The sequence below is a fragment of the Pan paniscus genome, chromosome 19, assembly GCF_029289425.2.
Source record: "Pan paniscus chromosome 19, NHGRI_mPanPan1-v2.0_pri, whole genome shotgun sequence".
NCBI lineage: Eukaryota > Metazoa > Chordata > Mammalia > Primates > Hominidae > Pan > Pan paniscus.
In genome coordinates, this window is record NC_073268.2 from 59,438,546 (window position 1) to 59,458,984 (window position 20,439).

General features: G+C 49.3%; 1 protein-coding gene across 2 annotated transcripts in view; it reads right to left on the bottom strand.

Annotated features, from left to right (window-relative positions):
- The window catches only part of HS3ST3B1 (heparan sulfate-glucosamine 3-sulfotransferase 3B1), a 55,222-nt gene extending 36,907 nt beyond the window's left edge, over nucleotides 1–18,315 (bottom strand). For both annotated transcript variants that reach the window (XR_008621598.3, XM_034942353.4), the window contains exon 1: nucleotides 10,378–18,315. Coding sequence is in view for 1 of the 2 variants with exons in the window: in XM_034942353.4 (XP_034798244.1) it covers nucleotides 10,378–10,931 (554 nt within the window). In the remaining variant the exon portion in view is untranslated. The remainder of the gene's footprint in view (nucleotides 1–10,377) is intronic.
- Between the last annotated feature and the right edge of the window lie 2,124 nt (nucleotides 18,316–20,439).

Here is a 20,439-nt window from a genome sequence, read left to right on the forward strand (position 1 = left end):
TTAAGTGGAAAAGTCTACATCTTTGGGAGGAAAGAAACAACAGAAGAGATGGCTTAAAACTGGTCCAGAAGGAACACGGCATTGAATTTCAGGCAGGTAGACAGCCTCCAAGTTATGGAGTTTGAAGGGCCCTCAGGGAGTCGTTCCCTTCTTCCTTAGGTCCAAGAGGTAGAGCCACCTACAGATACAGCTGTATGACCTTAGGCAATCTCTGTGAGTTTCCGTTTCCTCCCTTGGAAAATAAGGGAAATCACACAGGAAGCATCGCTGTTAAGATTAAGTAAGCGCCTGGCCCACTCGCCTGCACACAGCAAGTTCTTGCATACGGAGGCTAAGACATATTTTTTCCTTTTTTTTTTTTTTTTAATCACACAGTTGCTGGCTTTCTGGCCCCTTCTTACCTCCTTAGCTCTCTTTGGAAAGCTCCTGGAAAAGTAAAATGCAAAAATCACATTTTAAAATTTGTACTATCTTATCTCATGCTTCTGCTTCCTCCTTATATGGTTTTCAGATTTACTAGTAATTTAGTAGGACGAATGATTTCAAAAATAAAAGTAAAAACATCAGGCTTAAATTGCCTACAGATCTCCTCGAGCCTGTTTTAAGTGGTGCTTCAAGGAAGAGGAGGTTCTGCAGAGAAACGATGCATACAAGTTGATGCATACCTGGGATTACAGGTATGCATACAAGCCACCAACTAAAACAGGCTTCTCAGGGACAAGTTCATGGCTACTGTACTTCCTCAGTGTTTTAAGTGCTGCCTTGTACTTGATAAGAGCACTAGATAAGAGCAAGTGCACCGACGGGATTTTTGAGGTGGTAAAACTACCCTGAATGATACTATAATGTGGGATACAGGTCATTATGCGTTTGTCCAACCCTAAACAATGTACATCACCAACAGTGAGTCCTAATGTAAACCTATGGACCCTGAGTGATGGTGTGTCAACACAGGCTCATCAGTTGTAACAAATGTGCCAGTGTGGTAGAGGATGGTGATAGTGGCAGACTGTGCATGTGTAGGACTGATGGGTATTTGGGAAATCTGTGTACTTTATTAAATTTTGCTGTGAACCTAAAACGGCTCTAAAAATACGGTCTGGGTCTGGCGTGGTGGCTCACACCTGTAATTCCAGCACTTTGGGAGGTTGAGGAGGACGAACTGCTTGAGCCCAGGAGTTTGAGACCAGCCTAGGCTAACATAGTGAGATCTCATCTCTACAGTTTTTTTTTTTTTTTAAATTAGCCAGGCATGGTGGTGTGCACCTGTAGTCCCTGCTACACGGGAGACTGAGGTGGGAGGATCGCTTGAGCCCGGGAGGTAGAGGTTGTGCCACTGCACTCCAGCCTAGGTGACAGAGCAGGACCCTGTCTTAAAAAAAAATCCTTGTTAGATGAATGAAAAAGTAAGTAAACATGATTTATACGAATGTATTATTCATTGACTATAGAAAAGGATTTTAAATGGTCACCTTTGGCTTCCTCCATTAATAAGTATTTTAAATCAATGATAAGGTAATGATCACTTCACTGCCTTTCTCTCTTTACCTCATCCCTTCCCACACCCATCCACCCACACCCTTGGGGATCTTCGGTGGGAACAGGATGTTTACTGCTTTGTGTATCTGTGTCAACTGGCAGCACTAGCATATGCTAAGTGCCCGGAGGCAGACTGGAACAATCAGAGAAGAGGGCACCAGGGACAAGCCCGACAGCACATCAGGAGGAAGGGCTGGATCCAGCCAAGAGAGTTTCCGGTACACAAGGCCAGGACGGGCAGGGAGAGGCTACTTAGCTAGGAAAAGGCACCGGGAGCGATCTGGAAGAGAATTACTGGTCTCTAATTGTGTACTTTGTGTGTCTCTCCCCAGGGAGATTGTACTTTAATGGAAGTAAGAACGAAACCTTGTATTTCTTCAACATCTCATGCAACAATGTTCAACGTCTTATGTGCACTTGCCGACGTGCCCTTTTCATAGGCCTTTAGAAACGCGAGGAAAAAGGTTGCCTCTTTCAAATCCACAAGAGTTATTGGCACCACGGAGGAAACCTATCTGCAAAGGCTGGGGCTGGGGCCTTTGTGGGCTGAGACAACCTTGGGCAGCACTAGAAATGGGTGGGCTTGTCAGTGCCTGCTCTGGGTAGGGGCGGCTACAGGGCTCTGTGCACAGGACTTAGGGTTAGGAGGACGAGCCTGGCGTGTGTGAACAGCGCGGAAGGTGCTGGGGAGGGGGCGTACCACTCGGTCTGAGTCCAGGTGAGATTCAGGGATCGGAAGGAGCTTGTGAGATACTGGCCTTTTCCTCTTCCTCCTCTCCATCCCAGTCCTTCCCACTTTCTCTTCGTCCTGTCATTTAATGGGCCAAATTATGGAAATGAAGGTATTTTCTGTTATCCACTGAATCTGCGGAATCGCCTTACAGGCACCCATTATAGAAGTGGGTGGAAAGAGGATTATCCATTTCTTCCCCCCAAAGAGAAACGGGGGCGGAGAAAAGGGAGAAACGAAACGTGCTCGTTGCAAATTGACTCAACTGAATTCACTTTCTTGCCAGCAACCCCTCCCGCTTCCCAGACCCAAAATAAGGTCCGAAAAAGCCGAAGTGTTCTCTTCGGCTGTAAAGAATCCACTCGGGCCCACTCGGGTCCTGCCGGCCAGGGCTGCAGAAGGCGAGGCGGTCTCCCTGCAGGACTCGGGAGCCGAACATTCGGAGAACAGACATCTCCGCTCCAGAAAACAGGAGAATTTGTGCAGGAGGGTGCAGACAGGACAAAGAGAGAGGAACCAAAGGAAGAGAGCACAATAGAACAGCTGATAGGCTCGACTTGGAAAGCGAAGGCAGCTCAGGACCAAATCAGCAGCACCGAGTGGAAGCTGAGCTGCCAACAAGCCAGGCCAGCACCGGCGGGGGCGGGGCGCGCCCGCTCAGCCCGCCTGTCTGGGCGGGGTTCTCCTCTCAGGCGGAACACCATTGGTCTCTCCGCAGCCCCTCCACCCAATCAGCGCGAAGACGGGTCCCGCCGGCACCGCCCACCTCTAGCGCGGGCCGCTCAGCCAGGCTCAGCCCAACAGGTGAGGCCGGACGGCGAGGCTGGTCACGTGGCCACGGCGGACTACCCGGCCAGCCGAGGGGCGGGGGAGGCGGCCCCAGTCTCGGCTGCCAGCCCTGCCCCCGCACTGGGAAGCTCCGCCATCTGTCTCCGGCTCAGCGGCCCCCGGGCCAGAGGCGGCGATCCCGCGCGACACCAGGGCCGCGTCGATTGATGCCCGAGGCCGGGTGGCTCGGAGCCATTTTCCCTGCCCGTGGCAGCGCCCCCGGCCACCCTTCCAGAACGGGATGTCCAAGCCAACGCCCCCCTAGTTCCCGAAAGGAGCGGACACGTGGCAACGTCGGGGGCAGCTGGGGCCCTGCTGGACACTTCCGTCCGCAGACCTGAAAAAGGGGGGCGGCTCTCCCCCCAGCTCCATTCATTAAATCAAGAGTGGGATTCTCACTGCTCTTCCCAATGTTTTTTTCACTCTCCATTTGCTTCTCAAACCTCACATTGCCCAGAACCATCTTTCAGCATTTTATGGGTTTCTAAGCAAGTGTAACAGTATTAAGCAGTGTGGGGCAAAGACTTGGGAGAAAACAGGGATTCTGAATCCTACGTGTAAGGTGCTTCATGGACACACATGGAATCGTTCACATTCTGGGCAATGGCGTTTAAAATAGTGACCCCTTGGCGAGAGAGTCTGGGCTGAAACACAATCAACTTGATGTTAAACCAGAGTCTTATTTTTTCACATTTGCCATATTTAGAACAAAAATATCTTATTCCAACAATGTATAGTGTGTGTACTTTTTTTACTGTCCGGAAAATATAAACTCCTCTCGGACAGTACTCTTTAACCAGCTCTAAATCTAAAGATACGCACTCATAATTTTTACAAACAGCAATCTTTGGGAGGCAAAACCGGTGCAGTACAACTTTGCTATTTAAACATGTTTCATCCATGACACAATGAAGTACATTTTCTGAATGAGCCAGTAACAAGATATTTTTAATATTTTTCAAGTTACCGAAATGTGTGTGAAATTTGTATTTAAAAGAATTTATAAAGGAAATTAATACCACTTTTATCTATGTACAAATAAAATTAATGGTGGGTTTTATTAGCATTAGCAGTATTTTAACACATAGCCTCTTGGCTGCCATAAAAATTATTTATTATCATTTTATTAAGATGGTAATTGCTTCTCACGTCCTAAACTTTTCCCCAAATCTCTTGACAAGAAAAATCAGAAATAAAAATCAGCATGCACGAACATCAGTTTTATTTGATGTTAGTTTTATTTTGGCATAGTTTGAGAGAAACCCGAGAGTTCCAACAAGGTAATGTTTTAAATATATAAAAAGTTTCATGCTCTACTTACAATTAGTTTTCAAAGATATCAGTATCTCCTTTCTTTTCAGTCATGGTAAATGTTTTCATTCGAGGTAGGCAGCATATTGTTTTCATTAAACTTGAAAATATGCCACATACTTGGGGGACTCATTTTGCTGGAATTCCTGACTATCCCAACAGCCTAGGATTGAAATTTCTCTTACTGTCTGAAATCATCGACTGTTAAATGAGAGAGGTAGCCCCCTATTTGGAAACTAACTCTATTCACAGCATAAGAAATGCTCATTATGCCCTGCCTTTAGAGTAGGCATTTTGTGTTTCTGTCAATCAACTTAATTTCCATGTTCATAGAGTGAGAACATAAAGTATTCAAAAAACTACTGACATAGAAACCAGTCGGCAAGCAGCCTGAGTCACGTATTTCAGTTCTGAACCTTGAATAAATGCCACCTCCCTGATTCATAAAACTAGCTGACTGGTGAGTTTTTTTAAAAATTCCTGGTGTGCTTTTAATTATAAATAATTTTAGTGATTCAAGGAGTCATTTCATATAACCAGAAAACCTTATTCCTACAACATATTATAAACAAAAAGATAAATCAGCATACATATGTGGAATGAGGTTATATGACATATTGACTTTTCAAAATATTAAAAAGTTTTTTTTTTCAGACTAAAACATCAAACTAGAAACACAGAAGCTGTGACAGGTCATTTTAAAGTTTCAAGCAATACAACTCTAGCTGGAAAAATATCTTTCACAAATACTAGTCTATGCTAAATTGTAAATTTTCAATTATCAGTTTCCATTAAAAAACATAATCTAGTTTAGCCAACATGTAATTCCTAATTGTAGCATTCTATTTTGATAAATATTTTTAAGACATGTACTGCAACCTAATTTTTAGAGACCTGTTCAATGATAACATATCATTTGGAAGATAATAAGTGTAATCTAATTCATATATTTTAGCATCATATTTATCTAAAACAAATGGGTTGCTATTAAATTTTGACTATTTTATTAACCCAGAGCATCTGGGAAAACACTTATGATTAGGTTAATTTATGTTATATTTTCCCTTCAACTTGTAAAAGATTAATCAACCATTTTATGGTCTAATTTAGGTGCCTAATTAAAAACAGAGTTCAACACATGCTCCACTGTCTTGCTAATAAATCTTGAGAGCTTTGTAACATGATGGTTTGTATTTCAAATTGTTGCATACAAATGTAGATTTTTTGTTTTTATCTTCACCCAGCATCTTGGAAGTGAGTTACATACTTGGTTTAAACTCTGGGACTAAGAGAGTGTAATTACTTCAAAATGGATTATCCCCAACCAGATCTTATCTTAAATCTCCCTCAGTGAAGACAGAAACATTCGTTGCTACCAGGTTTTCTGAAGTAGACTAGAAAAATAGGAGGCAATTTTGTTTTCTCAGCATTTGTTAAATTTAAAATGTAGGGAATATAGCTATTTTCAGCCATCAGCTTTCGAGAGAGAGATTTCTGAAGTTACAGGGTTTTCTATGTTCATTCTAAATGAATCTGCTAGAAGTGTTAGCTATAATTGTCTGCTGGTTAATCAGTACAAGTTAATTATGAACTTGATTTGGGGGTGCTCTTTTTATGAATAAATTAATTCCAAGAAGTTCTGGAACATGTCATTTAACCTCACATCCTCCCAGCCTTAAAAAGGACAAATGGCAGAGGATAAATCTCCTCAAGAGGGACACTTGCTATGTTTTCTCTGTCTGGATGCTTGAGGGATTTTTTGCCATTTTAGTGACTCCCTTGATTCTAACTGTCCTTTGCAGAAAAATGAAACTGACACAGTGGTGTGAATATCCTCACTCTAGTTATTAACCAATGTTAGATGTAGTAACTATCCTGCTTGGGGGCTGATATTCTTTTCAAGTGAATGACAAAATCTGCAGTCTGCGCTGAGACCACTAAAGGCATGTCAGAAAGCTGTCAAACTCTTCTAAAGCAAACTCAGTTTTGGACCCATGCTATATGATAAATATCTTGCTTCAATCACTTAAGCGAGGAAGTGTGATCCAGAATGGTCCAGAATGATCTCTGGAGCAGGACTGCCTGGGTTGGTATATTAGCTTTGGTACTTCCCAGCTGTGAGATCTTGGGCAAATTGCTTAACCTCTCTGTGCCTGTGTTTCCTCAACTGTAAAAGTACCTACTTCACAGAACTGTAATGAGGATTAAATTTGCTAATCCTGTAAAACTTGAAACAGTGCCTGGAACATAGGGAAAACATTCGGTAAGTGTTAGCTACCACCATTTATTATGCCACACACACACACACACATACAATATACTTTGTTTAATGTGGGCCACAGCATTAACGTGTCAGCTTATTTTGTATAACGCAGACTGGAAAAGGGGGCCGAGGTGGTAGAGGGAGTTTCTGCCGCTGTACAGTCTAAGGCATATTTTTGTATAACAAACAATAACTACACAATATTTGGCTAACTTAATTCCCAAACTGAGGTCATTACAATTTAAGAATATCTACCAACACTTAAGTAAAATCACAAAGAGAAACTTTAAAAGTTACAGATTTAATTTTTGGTCATTCAAACTTTAAATTAACACCCCAAGCCTAAATGTAAAGGGCAGGTTCTTTCTCCATCTTAGCATATGTGAAATTCTCCTGAACCACAGCCCCGTGTTTCCCAAACACTATGGGGTACCCATGGAACAGGAAGTAACACCCAGTTTCACCAGCCTGCTTGATGAGCCTCTCTGTGAGGTTCTCATGGGTGCCTGCTAAGTTTGGGAGGCCTGCTTCAAGAGGGCTGCATAATGAATTGGAAAAGTCAACCCAGAAGAGTCATCATCGCAGACTAAAACCAACTGGAGTTCCAGTGTGGATGGACAGTGCGTACTAGCACGTTTGATTTTTGCAGGGTTAAGGAGGTAGAAAGGCTGCCACTCTGGCCAGTGGCAGCGCCAGCTCTGTACACCACCTCGGTGGGTTCCATCTCACCATGACCCGATGGTGTCCCCTTTTGCCAAGTGGAAGGAAGAGCAATCAAACTCCGAGATGTCATGCAAATCTGCCAGGCCCTGGGCTACTGGTTAGGCCACTAGCCGGCTGTGTATCAACCGATTAAACCCATTAACGACTCACAGACACAGCCACCACCTCGTTCTCTAACAGATTACGATGCTGATCCTCAGACTCAACCATTCGTGCCCATCGTTTTTTGTTCTTAATGCCTTCAAAATGTCTCCCCACTCTCATATTCTCTAGTTTTTGAGGACTTGTTTTAACTAGGTTTCTGAATTACAACTCTCCCTGGTTAATTACTATTTATACTCTTCTCCAATTGGTTGCCTGACTGCAGGGACAGAGCGGAGGTACAATGGAGCACACCTCTGGCACGGAGCAAAGCTTGGCAGAGAGGAGAGAACTCCAACGAGGGCGAAGGGTGCACTCTGGGTACCAGATTTTAGGTAATGCGCTCTGGGTCAGGAGTCTCCTCCTGGCGTGGTCTGTTTAAAGTTAAAAAGGACGCCTTCAAAATAATTGTGACGTCCATACCTTTGCCCAGACATCCATTCGTTTTTCTTAAGTAATCAACATTTTTAAAGTAAACAGATGGCATTTAAAAGATTTTTTCCCCCTTGGAAAATATCCACCAACTCTGCGGCCGCGCCAGGAGCTGCTGGTGCAGTCCAGGAACGCAGTGTTTGGGGCCAGTTGCGGCATTTACAGTGGGCTCCTCCGGCCGCCCGATCCGCCGGGTCACCGCCCCGGGCCCTGTGCCTCCTGGACCCGGGAGTCCTGCTTGTCAGTTCAGGGAGATGGCTCGGGAGGACGAAGAACCTCCCGCCTCCCGCGGCCCAGCCAAGCCCTTGCGGCCCCCCGGGTCCAGCCGCCATGCGTGGCCGCTCGCAGCGCAGCCCCCGGGCGCAAGTCCGCACCCGAACCTCCGGGGCTGCGCTGTCCGCTGCAGGCGCGCGGCGAGGGTTTCCACGCCACTTCGTTCTTCATTCAGCGTTTTTTAGTCAATCAAAAAGAACGTGGCAGGTGGAGGGCAGCCTCCTAAGAGACTGCGTGAGCCTTCCTGTGGGGATTTCCATAGCTTGCCCCAGGTGCTTCAAAACCGCCTGACATTAAGGGTTCAGTCCTTTTCCTGCCAGTTCCTCCCAACCCGGCCCCAAGTGTGTCTGATCTCAGAAAATCCTAGGCTGCCTCGGGCTCTGGCGGGTTCCACCTGGAAAGGCGCTAGTTATAGCCTGCCGCCTGGCCCTGGAATCACCATCCCAGGAGGAGGGGGAGTGGTGGTGGTAGAAGTCATAACAATACAATCGGTGACAATAGCTAACAATTAGAGAGGCCCTCACGTGCCTGCGAGGCACCTTACCGTACCAGCGCATTCACTCTTCCCATTCCTGCCCAGAACCTGCATTATTCCCACTGCACAGATGAGAGCACCGAGGTTCACGCGACTAACCAGGACGTGAATCCAGGCGTCGGACTCCAGAGACCCCATTCTCATCCACCAGTGTCCCGAGAATGGGTCACAGCCCGGGAACGGTGGGAAAGGTGACTGTCACGGCTGGCTAAACCTCGAGACTTGGGCAACTCCTGACAATAATAAAAAAACATTAAGGACAAAGGGGAAGGGGTAGGACGAGGCTGGGAAGGGAGCGGTTTTAATCCGCGGGGTCAGCCCTCTTTTATTCTCCAACCCACCCAGGTCCCGACAGTGGGGTGGGCACAGGGAGAGGGGTTCAGTTATCTTCTCCTCTTTTGTTTTCCCAAGTCTTGAGCCTCTGTGAAGCTAATTGGGCCTGGAGGGGTGTCTGAATGTCGTGCTGGCTGGGGTTACGGGTGGAGACCCCAACGAAAATGTGGGGGTCGGTACCTGGGCCCCTAGTCGAAGACAGTTATCGGAGGCCGAAATCTAGACCTCCTGCCCACTCGCGCCTTACCCGAAGCTCGGGCAACCCAACAGCTCACCCCAAAGACCAGCAGCTGCGGAAAGCAGTGGGCAGAGGTAGTGATTATGACCCCGGGGCCGCTGTCCCTTTGGAACCTGACCCGCAACCCGACTCGAGAACAGAATTTCCGGAAGCCGCGACCTCGAAGCAACCCTCATTTCTCAATCAATGGGCCCCGAATATTCTTTGCTCCGGACGTGTAAAAGCCCCGCGGAGACACGCGTCCTTGCTTTCCCTATCCCAGCACCGAGACCAGGAAAGCGGAAACGGGCGGCGGTGCCCGGAGGCCCGGACGCCTTCAAAGCCTCGCGCCGCTCCAGCCGGTTGCAGTGCGCGCCTTTGCCCGACAGGGACCAGCACAGCTCCACGCTCCGCGCGCCGCCCGCCCGCCAGGCGGAGGCGCCGGGCCACCCGCCCGGCTCACCCTCCCGAGCCCAGGCGGCTCGCGAGCGAGGCGGGTCTGACCCCCTTGGGGTTCCGGTAACCAGGCGGACTGTAACAAAAAGTTAACAGACTCTGCGGCCTCGCCGGGACGCCGCGGCCCCCACCCCCTCTCCCCATCTGGGAAGCAGAAGCTGCTCTAGAAGTTCGTTGAGGGCGGAGACCGACCAAAGGGGCTCAGAACATTCCCAGCGTCTCGGGCTCCGGGAGGAAAAAATTTAAAACGAGTCATAAAATACGATTCGAGTCGGATACCCCCATGGTTAGAGGGTGGCTCGCTTTGCTGAGGGCGGTCTCAGTCGCTGCCCTTCTTCTTTGCGGCGAGATCGCCTGATTAATTCAAGGGCACCAGTGCTCCGCGAGAACTTTCTGTGGGTTGTGACGAGAACCAAGCGGAGAGCAACCCTCACCGCACCCGGACAGGATGCGCTGCGCAATCTGCGGTAGTTTCCCTGCCCTACCCCGGGTGGTCCGAAGCTGTAACCCTGCCAATTCCCTATCATACGCCATGTCTCCCTTAGCTCAGGGTCTGAATCGATGATGGAGACCCTGCCCCTGGCAGGGAAACTCACCGGTACCAAGCGAGGCCCTTGTCGTAGCTGCGATCGAAGAAATGGGGCTCGGCGCCCACGGCGCGCACGTCGGGGTGCACGCGCAGAAACTCCAGCAGCGCCCGCGTACCGCCCTTCTTCACGCCGATGATGATGGCCTGCGGCAGCTGCTTGCTCCCAGACCCACTGAAAAAGCTGGAGATGGGGCTTGGGGAGTCCGGCACCTCGGGACTCTGCTCCTCTGGGCTCGCAGGGCCCTCGGCCATCTCCTTGCCTGAAGCCAGTGGTGTGGCTGGCGGCGCCCGGAACGGCAGCCTGGGGGGCGTCCCGTCCGGAGCTGTGGCCAGGGCTGGCGGGTCGTGTGCGGCGCGGGACCCAGAGCCCAGGAGCAGCAGCCCCGGCGCGGCGGCGCAGGAGCCGGCGCACGAGTACAGGAACATATAGAGCCAGACGCAGAGCATGGCGAAGAGCAGCGCGAGCTTCCTCCTCACCGGCGGCGGGGGCGGCGGCGGCTGCGGTAGGAGCCGGCCGGGGACATCGAGGCAAGATCTGCCGCCACTCAGGCGTTGCCCCATGCGCTGCCCGCGGGCGCGGCCAGGGGCATGGCTCAGCACATGGCGTGGGTCCCGCCGGGCAGTGAGCGCAGAGAGGGTTCCCCGGCACGCTGGACGCCCGGGTGGCTCGGTTTATTGCCCCCGTGTGCCCGCGGCCGCCGCTGCTGCTGCTGCTCTTCCCCAGGTGGCGGCGGCAGCTGTAGCGGCGGCGGCTCTTGACATGTTGCCCGGCAGGAGCTGCTACTGGAACGGAAAGTCGGGACGGCGGTAACTGCTGGGCGAGGGTCTGCTCCCGGGGCGCGACGACGCGCTCGGGGCCAGGAGGACGTTGCACTCTCGCGCCCTGGCCACTCTAGACTGTGCGCACCGCCGCACGCCGGGGCTGCCTCCTTGCAGTCCTAAGAACTGAGCCTCGAGCAGCCCCGGCACCTCCCCGCAGAGGCTGCGGAGGCGAACTGCGCAGGAAGAGAGCAGTGGACCGAGGTGGAGTGGGCGGTCCCGGCCTTCCAGAGTGACGGGCTGCTCTACCTACCAAAAACCCCGAACGCCATGCAAATACAGAAGCTTCTCCGAGAGCTTAGCAGCCAACCCGCTCCCAGGACGAGGGGGTGTGGAAAGGCTTCTGGGCGGTGTAGGGCGGTCAGGGGTTGCTATTGGCTTCGGAACAAGGGGCGGGCCCAGAGGGGCGGAGTTAGGGGCTGGTGACAGGAGCAGATGGTGGGAAGAATGCTGCAGTGACCTAGCGCTGGGAGAGGTCCTACACTACTGAGTGGTGCGCTCCCACACCCGCACGCATTTCCGCACTCGTTCCCTAGAAGCCAGCCTTGGCGGTAGTTGCCCAGATGTTGGGACACGAGTCCCCATCCAGATGTTTCGCAGGAGGTTTCGTGATGCTTACGTGTTGCAGAGTAGGGAGGCGGTTGGAGGAGGGAGAGCAGGGTCGGAGATGCACTAGGCACTGGAACCCCCCCCCCCGCCAACCCACGCCGGGGACTCATTCGGAGACCCTTCTGGGACAGGCACGGGATTAGGAAGTTTAAGTAGAAAGGATGTTTGGAAATCGCTGTCTTGTGTGTGTGTGTGTGTGTGTGTGTGTGTGTGTGTGTGTGTGTGTGTGTCTTTCCTTCTTATTCTTTGCCAGGTTAGCTTGGCCTGCCGGTTAACTGAGATTAGTGTAAAGTGTCCTTAACAAAAATCTCCAGCCTTCCAAACTGCCGAAAGTAGGTTGGGGAGGGGAAAAGAGACAGGAGAAATTACCAGGAAGAGAGTCTGGTAAACAAAAGTTTCCTGGTCGAAACATGTGCGTGGGAGTCGTGTGTAGGAAGTTTTATCTGGATATGAGTTTGTTGGAGACGTTAGGTTTGAGAAAACTTTCCATCTCCCCCTTTTTCCTGAATAGATATAAAGCCAACATTTGCCTTAATTTAGGAGACAGTGTGATTTGCTAACCTGTGACACTGATTGTTTCGTGTTGTCATTCGCCATCGCTTTTTTAAAAGTCAAACATCAATTTGGAACAAATCCATCACTGAGGTGCACTTATTTAATAGTGAAAGTCTACTCGAAGTCACCCCCAACCACATTTTCTTTGGCAAAATGACCCACCCACCCGGGACTGGGGCGGATAAACGCGTCTTCCAAGAAACAGCAACCGCTAGCTGGGGGAAGTGCGGGTGAGCGGTGCTGCGCTTTGCTGAATTCTTGCCCAGGCGTTTGGAGTTCGGAAGCTCGAGATCAAATTCATACTGGTCGTGTTCAGGAAGTTTTCGATGCCTATAACCCAGCCTCTGCGGGGCCAGAGGGCCTCCAACTCCTGGCTGCAAGCGGTTCCGGGGACAGAACATTCCTTCCGACTCCGACCCCAGAGCGACCCCCGGGGCTGAGTGTCACTCACAAAGTGACTCACCGGGAGCCGCCGCCCGCACTGTACTTCCTTCACTGTCGGCGACGGCGGGCGCAGCGGAACCGACCTGAGCCCTGGTCCCTCGACCACGCTGTCCAGGACCAGCCACCAGCAGCCGGCCCCTCTCACTTCCTGAGTAAATGTTCCCAAGTGTCCCCGAGTTTACGCAGCCCCACCCTGGGTCCGGTCCCCCCTCGTCGGAAGCAAACGGAGAAAGCCAGATTGACGTTAGCACCCCTGGTTTGAAAATGTGCCTGAGCAGCGGTAATGGCCAGAGAGGATTCAGATAGCACAGCTGCGAGCACCGGACCCGTGCGCCCCGGCTGTGCTACGGGAGACTTCTTTGCAACTACTTTGAGCCCAAAACGTTTTCTTACAAAACTGTTGAGGGAGAAATAAATTAGGCAGAGGATTTCCCTCCCGCTTTTATATTCTCAGCAATAACTTCTTTCTAGCTTTTCTTTCCGTGTCTCTCTGGGACGTTGTGTTTGTTCTTCGAAGTGACTTATTCGCTCTTAATTTTATAATCTAATCCATTTATTTTAAACTTCTAAAACATGAGAACAAATATATTTCTGAGCACTAGCCCGACTCTATTTGAAAATGTGAGGAGAAAATAGTGTCTCCGTAGGGAGTGTCTTCAAATTTTATGTTATTTAGGCGGAAAATTCATGTTGTATAGGTGTGTGTTAGGCGAACTGTAGCTCCCACGTGGCTAACTTCAGGCTTGCCTGGGTGTGAGTCTTTCAGTGTTTTAAGGATTTTGACAATCCCAATATAAAAAGTCCCTGTCCTGAGGATTAGTAAAGTCTAATAAGTGAGCAATTACAAATTGAGGCAGCTGAATACATTTGGCGTTTCTTTTTTCCGGGGGTGGATTGAGGGAAGGAGGGAGTAGAGGTAAAGATGTGGGCGTCGGAAATTGCTCTGACTGCAGCGCAGAGCTGAGCTCCCACAGCTAAGTCTCGGGCCGGACCCACCCGGCATCCTTTCAATTCCAACTATTGAGAACCACAGGGGAGTTCGCGGTGCGCACCGCGCCGCGGGGCCTTCCCGGCACAAGGTCGGAGGGTCGTCTGGGGCCTGGACAGCGCTTGGGCGGGCTGGGAAGCGGCGCCAGAGGACGACCTGGGCGGCGAACTGACGCTTTGGCCCTTTTGCCCACCTAGCTGATCCTCCCATTGCTCTAGAGAGTCGCAGGCTGTGCCGTGAAATTCCCACGCGCGGCGGTCGCTCTCGGTCCACCCTTGGCAAGGGCCATCTCTCCCAACCGTCTTCCCATTCCGCAGATGCAGAACCCAAGGCTCAAACCTGGACAGAGCTGGTAGCCAAATTAACCGTGAACCCAGTTTGAGCTTCTGCCCTTAACCTTTGCTCAGCAGTGCGGGGCTCCCCACGCTTGGACCCTGGGCATCAGCAAACTGCCACCACTAAAACCGAGGGAAAGGTTTACCTCTGATAAACTCATTCAAAATGTTTGTATTCGGAAATGTAGAAAGGAGAGAATTGTATTTCAGCACGTCTATAAGGTTTATGTTTTATTTTGGTTGGTTTATTTGGTATTACCGAATAGGGTACGCAGCTACGGCCTCTCAGGGCTCTCATCTGGGAGGCAGCCCCTCTCCTTTAGCACAGGACAGGGCCGCCACAGGGGCCCTCTCCTCTCGCTCTTCCCCCAGGTCCTGCTGCCAACAGCCCTCTGTGCGACCCCAGTCGGGTCACTCTAAAATTTCACATCTGTAGAATGGGAGACTTGAGCCAAAAGATCCCCGCAGTATTTTCCGCCTGAAATTTCTCCGATTCTAGGCTCGGGATGGGAGGCTCCGCAGCTGCTCCAGCCTGCGGCCAGCTCCGCCTCCCCAACAGCCACCCTCTGGGGCCGAGCTCCTCTATACCCTCTGCGGCACCGCAAAGCAGGCATTTCCTGGGGCAGCCTGAACCGGTGGCCCAGAGCCCCAGTTCCTGCCACCGGAATCCGGACCTTCCTCCCGCTCCCCTCGCCAGCGAGGCGGCCCCTCGGGGGTTAGCAGCTGCGAGCTCGCTCCGCCTTCTCCAGCGGCCCGGGCGTGAAGGGTGGTCGGCGCCGCAGCGGCTCCGATACCCGCCCGGAAGGGAGCGCTCTGGCCCCGGCCTCGCAGCTGCTTGACAGCCGGGAGCGGAGCAGAGGGCAGCCGCGGCCAGTTGTCTCTCCAGCGGACTGGGAAGGGAATTTTATCTCGGCCTGGACTCCCGCTGTACCTTTGTTGGGGGTTAGTGGTGAGGCTGCGGTCGTCCGAGCTCCTGGATGTCGCGGGCGCCGTGATCCCCTCTTCCCGTAGAAGGGCCCAGGGAGCTGCTCGAGGCGCGGGAACCCCTGGCCAGAGGCGGGCAGTGGCGCAGCCCCGCGGCTGCTGCTGGCCAAGCCGACTGCAGGGATGAGAAATTCCTTGTAAGAGCGGCTGGAAGGCTCCGCAGAGAGGGAAGAAACTCTTCCCAGAGCGAGCTCCCACTGCGCCTTGGGAATGGTGCACTTTCCAGTTCCAGTTGGACCCTCTGGGATTGTCACAGGAAGCGCTGCCATGTATGAGGAGCCCTCTGCAAACTACAGAAGGATGGATGCTCTTAGCTTATAAATAAGATTTTGACGCCCTGGTTGGTTTGATGACTTGTGTCATGAGGAGTAGGGGTGTACGCTGATTCCAAATTCTTCCACGCGGCATCCTGCTCTGGGCCGGAGCCTCCCTTGTCTCCTAGAGAAAGGGACAGGGACTCGAAGGATGGGGAGACTGAGGGAGAGGCCCCTATTCCGCACGCTGTCTCCTGGCTGGCTCCTGAAGGGCTGGCTGCTTCCCCCACCTGGAAGTCCAGGCCCCTGTTCGGAAGTCCTCTCCACACAGCCTGACAGTCCCTTGGTTCTCTTATGATTGCTCTCCTCCCGCTTCAGGCCTAGGATGGCAAGGACAGCTCCCACTTACCAGAGCCAAGGCACTACGCCGTTCCTGGGTGTCCTCTTCTCCTCCAGCTCCTTTGTAAGTCCCATGCTCCTCTATTTACCTAGTGGAGGATGTCATGCCAAGACCCTGGCATATGATACACCAGAGCTGCATTGCTTTTCCAAATCTGCTCAAGCTGTACAACACTTCTGAGCCTCAGTACCACCAGCCATCTGTGGTCCTCCGTTTGTCCTCTTCTCCTACAAATACCTCCAGCCCCTCTCTTCCTCCATGATGCTTCTAGCATTGGAAATCCTCCAGGACAATTCTGCCTTCAAGTTTCCTGGCCTGAGCCACTGAGTTGATGGAGGAAAACGTGATAGAGAAGACTCGCCCTCCTTTAATTTTCCCACTTCTATAAGCATATAAACGTGCCCTGCAACTCTCCTAAGTGTCCCCAGGAGACCCGCTTTCCCAGTCTCTGAGACAAACATTTCTTAACCTTCTCTCCTGCAAGAGATAACATTTCTCAAAGTTTCTTTGAGCATGTAGAGGCTGACAGGGGATGATCTATCCCTTCCACCACCAAACCTCCACACCAGTTGGCACTCCACCCTTGTTATAATGGAGGAAGCTGCAGGCTAGTTCCAGCACGGTGAACCCCAGTAGTGTTTCGCTTCTCAGCCTTTGCCATCTCCTCATCCCTGAGCCATCTCCCTGTGGCAGACACTGATGGGCCACCAGCACTGCATCAGTGAAGGACTTGCTGCCCCAGCTGCTGGCGTGCTGTCAGCACAGCCTCCTGCAGTCCGCCTCTCCACGATTGCGGAAAGCATCTAGGCTGAAGGGTAGGTATGCTGCTTCCCAGGTGACCCCCGGCCAGTGACTGATGTAGAAGCTAAAGGTTTGCTCTTCCCAGCCCAACTTCAGACATCTCTGAAGGGCTGTTCAATCTCCAGAGCTTCTTGTGAGTCGGGCAAAGGGTGTTGGGTTCCACCACAGCTGACCTTCTCCCCCTGCCCACACCTGCTTCCTCCTCCTTCCTTCTGCAGGTGCAGGTGCTGTATGCATTGGTTTATATGCTTCCTGTACATTTCCTCAGGAACCCAACCTGCACCCCTCCTTCTCTAAAGTATGGTTACCATCAGCATCCAGACATACTCCTTTTTTTTTTTTTTTTTGCTTCTCTTCATAGCAAAATATATGAACAGTTTTTACCTTTCACCTGTCATTTTCTTTTTATTAAGCTAGTTTTTTTCTTCAATGATGAAAAATTTATACAAGCCCTGAAAATGATCACATGTGTAAGAAATACAGAATATGACTCTCTCTGACCCCAAACTGCCAAACATTGTTTGCGAATAAAAGCAAAAAAGTATACATTCCTCTCCTCCCCTCCTTTCTTTTCCCAAATGGCAGCATTAAAGAGCAATGTTCTGTCATATGGGTGATCGCTCTCTATCAGGGTATGTTTCTTAGAAACACTGACTACAGGTAACGTCAACTTAAAAATGATTGAAGTTATAAATGTCTCTTTATCCCTTGGAGCATTTCCTTTCCTTACCTCTAAACACATTTTCCTTTCCGCGGCTGCCCCCTGCTCCGCTCCCGGCTGTCCCGCAGCTGCGAGGCCTGGGCCAGAGCGCTCTCTTCCGGGCGGGCATCAGAGCCGCTCCAATGTCACTGGAGTATGGTTTCCTAAATGGTACCTCTAAAGTTAAGAAGAAAGTGCAGGCTGGGCACGGTGGCTCACACCTGTAATCCCAGCACTTTGGGAGGCCGAGGAGGGCGGATCACGAAGTCAAGAGATCGAGACCATCTTGGCCAACACGGTGAAACCCCGTCTCCACTAAAAATACAAAAATTAGCTGCGCATGGAGGCGCGCATCTATAGTCCCAGTACTTGGGAGGCTGAGGCAGAAGAATCACTTGAACCCGGGAGGCGGAGGTTGCAGTGAGCTGAGATCGCACCACTGCACTCCAGCCTGGGTGACAGAGCGAGACTCCTTCTCAAAAAAAAAAAAAAAAAAAAAAAAGTACAATGCTTGTGTCTGGACTCATTTTTTAAACTAAACATTTTCCTTGTAGACAGCATTTATTCACTCCTTAATTTTAAAAACTGGGTAAATAAGCATACATGCTTGTTTTCATCCTTCCAACTTAAAATGAAGCAGTGTACACTTTATTTTACTCTATCAAGATTGATAATATTTGTAGTCTTAACTATCATTCCTGGAGTTCTCTACTTTTAGTTTTATGTTTATGTGACTCACAGGAGCGAAGAAATCTGAGAACTTCATTTTTGATACATTATAGTTGGCTGGAGTTCATGGAATGATTGGTTAATGTTCGATGTTGTTTGAGAAGTATTCATGGATGCTGTACTTTTTGTTGTCTTACCTGCTTAAGAATATCTGTTTGTTGCCTTTAATACTTGATGAAAAATTTGACAGAGTAGAGAATCTTTGGTTATAATGTACTATTTCTTTCCACTTAGAATTGAATGAAACTTGTTTTGTTCTCTACTTGCAAAGGATGTTGCTAGTTCATTCTTTGTATCCATTCCGCATTTTCTCACATCCATTGAATATTTTATTTCAACCAATGTATGTGTTATATCCAGCATGTCTATTTTTTGACTGTTAGTTTGCATGCCTCAGTTGTCTATTTTTTTTTCTCAGTGAGCTCATGTTCCTGGGGGCTATCAGCTGCTTAGCAGACAATATTTAGTTGGGAAGGACAAAAATCCCAGGCCATAGCCTGTGCCCCCTCCACTTGTTTTTTAGGGTAACGGGAACTCTGGTGTTGTCAATGAGGCTCAACTACTTACTACCTATGGAACCTTCTTCCTACTAACTTCAGATGACTCCCACTGTCAGGGAAACTTCAAGTACCTGAGCTCAGGGTACTATTATTTCTTTTCTTTTCTTTTTTGAGACAGGGTCTCACTCTGTCACCCAGGCTGGAGTGCAGTGTGCCATCATGGCTCATTATAGCCTTGAACTCTGGGTGTAAGCAATCCTCCTGCCTCAGCCTCCTGAGTAGCTGAGACTTCTGGTGTGTGCTACCACACGCAGATAATTTTGCTTATTTTTTGTGGAGACGGAGTCTCACTATGTTGCCCAGGCTGGTCTCTAACTCCTGGACTCAAGCAATCCTCCTGCCTTGGCCTCCCAGAGTGCTGGGATTATAGGTGTGAGCCACCACACCCCAGCTAGCACTGTAATTTCTAATTGCTGCTTCTTTACCTTGTAGTTACATGTAGGGGAGGTGATGGGGGAACAAAGCTCCTCCTTCACCTATTTCCTGTGGTGGTAACTGGCCCCCTTCTACTTTAGGTACCATTTTTCTTCCCCACAATGAAATACAAAAACCTTCTACCTTCCTAAGGTTTCTGGTGTTTTCCCCACCCTAAAGTCTGGGATCTCTTGCTTCGGTGGCATCTTTACAGTTGAATTCAAGGGAAGAAGTTTGCAAAACATGCTTTTCCAAAACTGTGACTCAAATTATCTGCTATTTTTAAAGCTGAATAACTTCACTAGCAGCTATTTTGACGTGGCTTTTCCATATCAGTTTTAATTGAAACATAATATGTTTCCAGCTTTATGGTTTACTCACTACTTAAGGAGTATATTTTTAGGGTTTTTTTTTTTTCTATTTTGCTTGTTTTGTTCTATTTTTCAGAATATGGTCATGTGCTGCAAAACAACAAAAGGACCACATATAAGACAGTGGTCCCATAAGATTATAATACTGTGTTTTTGGAACAAACCCAAATGTCCATCAATGATAGACTGGATTAAGAAAATGTGGCATGTATACAACATGGAATACTATTCAGCCATAAAAAAGGATGAGTTCATGTCCTTTATAGGGACATGGATGAAGCTGGAAACCATCATTCTGAGCAAACTATCACAGGGACAGAAAATCAAACACCGCACGTTCTCACTCATAGGTGGGAATTGAACAATGATAACACATGGACACAGGGTGGGGAACATCACGCACCAGGGCCTGCTGGGGGATGGGGGGAGGGGGAAGGGATAGCATTAGGAGATATACCTAATGTAAATGACGAGTTAATGGGTGCAGCACACCAACATGGCACATGTATACATATGTAACAAACCTGCACGTTGTGCACATGTACCCTAGAACTTAAAGTAAAATAATAAAAATAAATAAATAAAAAAATACTATTTTTACTGTATCTTAGATACACAAACACCCTTGTGCTACGATTGCCTACAGTATTCAGTACAGTAACATGCTCTACAGGTTTGTAGCTTAGAAGCAATAGGCTGTACCATATAGCCTAAGTGTGTAGTAGGCTATGCCATCTAGGTTCATGTAAATACACTCTGTGATGTTTGTATAACAACAAAATGACCAACTACACACTTCTCAGAGGTATTCCTGTCATTAAGCAACATATGACTATACTAATTATGAACCCAATATATCTCCTTTGTCTTTCATGCTTATACTTTTCTGTATAATTGTTTCAAATCTTAGATGTTCTCCAATTTGTAATGTGTGTGTCGTTTCCTTTGGCCTGCCTAGTTGATCTCTGAACAATTCAATTATTTTCATTCTTTTTTTATTTTGTCATTTTGTTCTTCTCTTTCACTCTTTTCTGCCATCTGTCTGTCAGCAGCTTGCTTTTCTATTTCTTCTGTTGTTTTTTAGCATTTTATATGAACATGTCTAT